We start from the raw sequence: 7,291 nt of genomic DNA, 5'->3' as shown, positions 1-7,291 counted from the left end.
AATAGGTGGTGTCAACTGAAAAAAAAAAAAAAAAATTTCTAATATGAAGAAGTCATGTTTTTAAACATTATTAAAGGAGACATTTCAATTAATATATAAAGCTTTTAAAAATATATTTTGGTGACCCAATAGATAACATACACTGAAAAAGGTCAGAGGGATTCAAATCTTACCGGTTTCATGGAATGACTCCATCATTGTTAAACACAAATACACGTTCACTGAAGGATAACATAAACAAATATGAACAAATTAAAACATACAAATAATAAATACTGAACTATTTAAAAGCAAAAGCTTAGGTTAATCAATATTTATTGCAAGCAATTTTAAGGGCTTTAAGACATTCCTTTTTTTTAAGGATTGAATTAAAATGTGTGCTTCAAAACTTTTAGCAATTGTAACAAATCCACAATTGTGGTAATAAAACTTATTCAAAACTACACAAAAGTTCTCCCTCTTTTTGTTTTGCATTAAAAATGTGATATTCAAAAGCAGATGCTACATTCTTTTAACTATCCATTCATACACTGTCCCAAAAGCGCATAAAAATAATATAGTTGTTTAAAAAAAGTTTTTCTGAGATTCAGATCTGGTGTGTTAATTTAGTAGCAGGTGTATAATTAAAGCAATAAGCTAATATGTTTCATTAATCATTCGGTTTCAGTCATTTGATTTTGACTTTCCCACTGAAAATTATTGCAAATTTATAAACAAAAAAAGCAATGTAACCTAAAATGTTATGGTGAAAACCTGTTCACTGTAAGATATAATTTTGCCAAGTAAGACATGTTCCTGGATCAACATATTTTGTTAATCCTGGAACAACATTCCTATCCTAAAATTTAGTCCTAACCTTTTCCCAACCCCTAAACCTAACCCTATACCCATAACTTATCCCTAAAATCAGAGGGAAATGATAGTTGAATAACACTGTTGTGGAAGCACCTCAGGTTGCAAGTCTAAACTTGACATAAATGGTAAACTTGTCCCTCAAATCTGATTGGTTGATTGGAATGTTGTTCCAGGATCAACAAAGATGTGATCCAGGAACATGTTGTACTTGGTGAAATCACATTCACCATATATATACACTGCCCTCCAAAAGTTTGGAAACACCCTAAAGAGGGGTTTTGGACAATATTGGCATAAATCCTTTTTAATTTGTGATAATTTTGCACTGATAAGGGACAACACAAACTACGAAAACATATTGTATTACATAAACATTTTATATGCATGGAAATGCATAGAAAAAACTAATTTTCGATTCATCAAAATATCCAGCATTAGCAGCTATCTGACCTAAACTGGGTTCTGATTGGTTCATAGTATTCTAAACTTAACTGGCAATCAATTGTTGAAGCTATGAAGGTGTGCTGACCCAAAAATCTTTTACAAACCTGGGCCAAGTTTAAACCAGTAACCAGGAATCACAGCTGGCAAAGGGGCATGTATATGTATTGCCATTATTATGCAATCAAAATGAAAATTATTATTGCTGCTCTTCAATCATAATGTCAAGTTTGCACCAAAAAATGATAAGGATTCATGCTGATATTGTCCAAAACCACACTTTTCCAGGGGTGTTTCCAAACTTTTGGAGGGCAGTGTATATAAGGATATAACATTATTTGTTTAAGTTTAGTTAAAGAATATTTGTCTACAAACTACACAAATCTTTCTCTTGTCCATTGTAATGTGAGGTCATAGCGCTTTTCGACCGGTAGGTGTCAGTATGTGCGCGTCTGCGTGTTTGTTGATGTCCACGAAGAAGATTGTGTGCGTCATGTGCTGCTGTGTGCAGTTCCCAGTGTTTTGTTTTCAACTACAACACTTTCTACTGTAGATACATTACACCAGCAGCAGGGTAAGTGAATATATGTGGCGTTTAGAGAAGCACTTTAGTCAGAGTATGCTGGAGCAGCCCATGATATTCTATTATATGTGTTATAAAGTATTATATCAACATGTTTTCAGGGAGATGCCACTGTGCTTACTAGTAAGGGAAGATGATTCACATAAACCCATTCAGCTTCCTCATCAACAAGCTGTGATTTTGGGTCGAGGACCAGAAACTAAGATAAAAGACAAAAAGTGCTCAAGAGAACAAGGTAGTGTACCATATGAGCCAGTGTAAAGAAAAGAGAAGCAGGATTTATTCATTTGATGCTTTTTTTCTTGCAGTTGAATTGAGAGCTGATTGCAACAGAGGATTTATCTCTGTTAAACAGGTATGATAAATATTATAACATGTAAGATGTTATAGTATAATAGATATTATAATATAATAATGCATGTTTGAACCACTTGTTGCTTTTTTAACAGTTGGGTGTGAATCCTACAAATGTGGACAGTGTGGTTGTGGGCAAAGGCAATCAGGTATCATCTTGTTTAATCAGTTGTTTTGTCAGCATCTAGCTTAATGTGTCCATAAATGCCCTGTTCTCTTGTAATCGAGGCTGTATTGCACAGGTTTTTGGTCTTAACATCCTACAAACCACATGTCGCCCAACTCTACAACCAGGTGACCATAAAGCCGGGCCAGAGACTTTACATTGTCAACATGATGTATCCATATACAGTGAAGTTCTCAGAGGAGACGTTCACGCCCAGATCTGCTGCGGAGGGGAACAAAGCCTCCAAAAGATCCCATCAGATGAGCTGTGAGGGGAATGGAGAGAAGATCAAGAGCCCTGCAAAAACAACATCAACATCCTCCTCCCTTACATCAGACGCTTCACCTCCACCGAAAAAGACACCGCCGTCTGGACCTGATAAATCAGTGAGTTTGTTTTGTCTCTGAAGAGCAGGATTTTGCAATAATTATCAATAAAATTCAAATATATGATATTTTACACTTGTAATTAAGGATTTTTAGGCAGTAGTTTTATAATGTCACTGATACTTTTTCCTATTTTCAGACACTTTTTACTTTAAAGCCAAGTTTCCAAGTTGGTTGGAGAAATGGTTTATTGACGTTTTTCTTTTTTAAACGCTGACCTCTTTCACAAGAGCTCAGTTACAAGTTTTGACTTTGGATTGAACACTGCAAACATTCTTGTTTCCCAGGAATCTGCTGGCCATTGGAGCCAAGGGCTTAAAGTGTCGATGCAGGACCCCAAGATGCAGGTATGAGTCGTGCATTTCTATTGAAACTTATATTGATTAATTATATATATATATATATATATATATATATATATATATATATATATATATATATATATATACAATAAATACAAATAAATAAATGCTATATATATATATATATATATATATATATATATATATATAATACACCATACATAACATTCAACTCTGTGTGTGTTCATGCTGCCACGCTCAGCCAGAGAGAGCAGTTTTGAACCACACAGTTGTTATTTCTATGTTACAAATATTCAAATTATTACAGAAGTAATGGGATAAAAGTTTAAAGTTAGGATATAAACACTGATGTCTACTGTAGTGATCAAAATAGGGCAAACCATCTTTTGAAACTAACTTGGCACTTAAAATATGGGTTGAATCAATTACATCTTACGCCACTAGGTGGCGACAAGTGACTGTTAAAATTTATTTGTCATTGAATCAGTCATTCAGAAGATTCATTCAAAAACACTGATTCATCCAGTAATGAAACAAGTATTTATCAATGAGTCAATGAAATTTAAAAAAGTATTTATTCAAATTAATTATTTTTCCAGCAGTTAATATTTTGTGAAAACCTCTAGTAAATTACATGTTTTGTTTAGTTATATATTCACAATCATGGGAGAATCGTGATCTCTATTTGACACCAAAAAATTGCATTTTATATATATATACATATTACGGAAGAGGATTAGGGCCAAGCAATAATAAAAAAATAAAACCATCTCGAGATTAGAGCTGGGCGATATATCGCATGCGATTGTCACGCGCATTTCGTCAGTAAAGCCGGTTCCCTGATTACCGCTAAATCGCCATCACCTGCTTTCAAATGGAGCGGCATTTAATAGACAGAGTCATAGATCACTGACAAGCCACGCAATATCGCGTTCATTATCGCAGATGAATCGCCTTCGATAATGAACGTGATATTGCGTAGCTTGTGATCTACGGCTCTGTCTATTAAATGTCGCTCCATTTGAAAGCAGGTGATGGCGATTTAGCGGTAATCAGGGAACCGGCTTAACTGACGAAATGCGTGTGACAATCGCATGCGATATATCGCCCAGCCCTACTCAAGATTAAAGTTGTTAAATTTCGAGAAAAAACTCGTTAAATTTCGAGAAAAAAGTCGAAATGAAATGTTGAGAATAAACTCGTTAAATTACGAGAAAAAAGTTGTTAAATTTCAAGAAAAAGGTCGAGATAAAATGTTGAGAATAAACTCGTTAAATTACGAGGAAAAAAATTTTGTTAAATTACGAGAACAAATTCGTTAAATTATGAGAAAAATGTTGTTAAATTGAGAAAAAAGTCGAGATAAAATGCTGAGAATAAAGTCGTTAAATTACGAGAACGAATTTGTTCTCATAATTTAACGAATTTGTTCTCATAATCTAACGACTTTATTCTCAACATTTTATCTCGACCTTTTTCTTGAAATTTAATTTCATTTTACTCTCGAGATGGTTTTATTTTTTTATTATTGCTTGGCCCTAATCCTCTTCCATAATATGTATATATATAAAATGATATATATTTATATATTAGTACTCACCCTTTATTCCAATGTAATATAAGCATAACATAGTTATGAGTCAATTGTTTTATTTGTGATAACGCAATGAAACATGCCAAATTGTGTGGACATAATTTTTGGCATGACTGTCATACAAAGAAATTATGAACACATGCAAAAACAAGAGAGAACCAATGAAGTATTAATAACTGATTATGTTGTAGTTAATGTATACTTTTTGTTGTGAGCTTATTGTTTTTGTTCTTCCCTCATATTTAAAAAATATAAAATATTTTCCTCATATATGATGGTTTGTAGGGTCATTAAAGACAACATATCCCCTCTGGATGGATATATATATATATATATATATATATAATAAATTAAATAGTGACTGACAGTGAAGACTTATATTTCTTGAGCATCAAATCATCATATTAGAATGATTTCTGAAGGATCATGTGACACTGAAGACTGGAGTAATGACTGCTGAAAATTCATTACATTTTACAATATATTCACTAAGAAATATTACTGTTTTTACTGTATTTCTGATAAAACAAATGCAGTTTTGGTGAACACAAGACTTCTTTCAAAAAAAGTAGTGTATGTGTATAAAACCATAGCAGCTGCCATTTATTGTCCTCAGGTGTACAAAGATGATAAGGTGGTGGTCATCAAGGACAAGTATCCAAAGGCGCGTTACCATTGGCTGGTTTTGCCATGGGACTCGATCTCCAGTCTGAAGGCTCTGCGGTCGGAGCATGTGGACCTGCTGAAGCACATGCAGCGTGTGGGAGATCAGATGGTGCAGCAGTGCAGTGACGCCCACAAACTGCGCTTCCGTCTGGGATATCATGCTGTCCCCAGCATGAGGTACACATGCCTGCACCCTGATTACTGGCTGCTGGTGTGGGAAGGACGGGGTTTGTCATAAATTAAACGTTAAATGTTTCCTCTTAGTCACGTCCACTTGCATGTCATCAGCCAAGACTTCGACTCGCTGTGTTTGAAGAACAAGAAGCACTGGAATTCCTTCACCACTGACTATTTTGTTGAGTCTCAAGGTGAGTGGAAGGAAAACGAATGATACCGTGTTTGTGCGTGATTACTAGCATTCATCTTCCCGCAGATGTCGTTACGATGCTGGAGTGTGATGGGAAAGTGACTGTGAAGGACGGCGCCAGTGAACTACTGAAGCTGCCTCTGCGATGTCACGTGTGTCATAAAGAGCAGCCGACGATTCCCAAACTAAAAGAACATCTCAAAACTCACATGCCTGCTTAAAGACATACAGCTCCCGTACGGGACAGTCAGTCATTTTGTTTGGTTAAAAATTACAATTCATTTTGTAAACAGCCCTTTAATAAATTTAATTTGTTCTGTATTTTCATTCAGTCCTCACTTTCATTATGAACATTCATACAATAATGAATCAATAACATTTTGCAAGTCTCTTTGGTTTTTATTGAATGGAGTGTCTAAACATTAAAAGTAAATTGTCTTCTTTCACACTAAAGCACTTGATGGAAGCTGCAGTGTGTAATTTTGGCATCAAATGGAATTGCACATTTAACTCATTGATTGCTGGGATAAAGAAGCTGTCCGGTTCAACTGGCTAATGTTGCCGAATCAGGCTCCTCAAACAAACAGACTGCAGTTCCATTTGGTGTTTGTTGCTAATGGTGTATAAATTACACACTTTAGCTTATTGGCACGAGGGAAATGACAATCATTTTTATGCTGTTGATTTGGAAGTTGAGAGTCTTGTATAATATATTTGCTTGTAACATAATGCTGCACAAAATAACACAGTGCAAATATAAGCTGGAACTACTCTATTACATAATATTAAAATAAGACACTCGAGGACCCTGAACCTCAAACGATCTGAAACTACTTGAGAAGATCCAATATTATTGCTTGCATAGAAAAACATCGACAGTTTAAAGGATTAGTTCACTTTCAAATTAAAATTTCCTGATAATTTACTCACCCCCATGTAATCCAAGATGTTCATGTCTTTCTTTCTTCAGTTGAAAAGAAATTAAGGTTTTTGAGGAAAACATTCCAGGATTTTTCTCCTTATAGTGGACTTCAGTGGACTCCAAACAGTTGAAGGTCAAAATTAGTTTCAGTGCAGCTTCAATGCGTTCGACATGATCCCAGATGAGGAATAAGAGTCTCATCTAGCAAAACAATTAGCAAAAAAAAAAAAAAAAGTAAAATTATATACATTTTAACCACAAATGCTCATCTTGAATTAGCCCTCTTCTTTTTCTCGATTTGAATTCTGGCAGTGTAGACACTGCTAAGAGTATTACAGGTCAAAATTTGAACTAATTGTTATATACTTGCACAAGCATATTGTATATGACAGTTTAGTTCAAACTTTGACCTGTGGAGGGCAGTAATACACTTATTAGCGTATACACTGCTGGAATTCTAATAGAGAAGAAGAAGAAGAAGAGAGGTAGTTCAAGACGATTATGATTAACATGTATATAATTTTCAAAAATTATTTAGAAAATGACCGATTGTTTTGCTGGATAAGACCCCTATTCTTTGCCTGGGATTGTTTAAAGCCCTTTGAAGCTGCACTGAAACTGTAATTTTGACCTT

General features: G+C 34.6%; 1 protein-coding gene across 2 annotated transcripts; it reads left to right on the top strand.

Annotated features, from left to right (window-relative positions):
* Positions 1-1,732: 1,732 nt before the first annotated feature.
* Positions 1,733-6,681, top strand: aptx (aprataxin). Of its 2 annotated transcripts, XM_067403888.1 has the most exons (9): positions 1,733-1,870; positions 1,981-2,114; positions 2,188-2,234; positions 2,329-2,382; positions 2,528-2,785; positions 3,073-3,132; positions 5,319-5,545; positions 5,633-5,736; positions 5,802-6,681. In XM_067403888.1, exons 2-9 carry the CDS (start codon positions 1,985-1,987, stop codon positions 5,954-5,956), a joined length of 1,035 nt encoding a protein of 344 aa, XP_067259989.1. In that variant the 5' UTR covers positions 1,733-1,870; positions 1,981-1,984; the 3' UTR covers positions 5,957-6,681. The 2 variants fall into 2 exon arrangements, with proteins under 2 accessions (XP_067259989.1, XP_067259990.1); XM_067403889.1 differs by lacking the exon at positions 1,733-1,870 and having other exon boundaries at positions 2,023-2,114; positions 2,476-2,785.
* Positions 6,682-7,291: the final 610 nt, after the last annotated feature.

This window comes from Chanodichthys erythropterus, chromosome 12, assembly GCF_024489055.1.
Source record: "Chanodichthys erythropterus isolate Z2021 chromosome 12, ASM2448905v1, whole genome shotgun sequence".
Lineage (NCBI taxonomy): Eukaryota > Metazoa > Chordata > Actinopteri > Cypriniformes > Xenocyprididae > Chanodichthys > Chanodichthys erythropterus.
The sequence above is the reverse complement of the archived record's forward strand: the minus strand, read 5'-3'. Positions and strand labels throughout refer to the sequence as shown.

Coding starts and splice junctions, on each gene's coding strand:
- aptx (XM_067403888.1), top strand. CDS start 1,985: ATGCCACTGTGCTTACTAGTAAGGGAAGATGATTCACATAAACCCATT. Junction 2,235..2,328: donor GATTTATCTCTGTTAAACAG/GTATGATAAATA, acceptor CTTTTTTAACAG/TTGGGTGTGAATCCTACAAA. Junction 5,737..5,801: donor CTATTTTGTTGAGTCTCAAG/GTGAGTGGAAGG, acceptor ATCTTCCCGCAG/ATGTCGTTACGATGCTGGAG.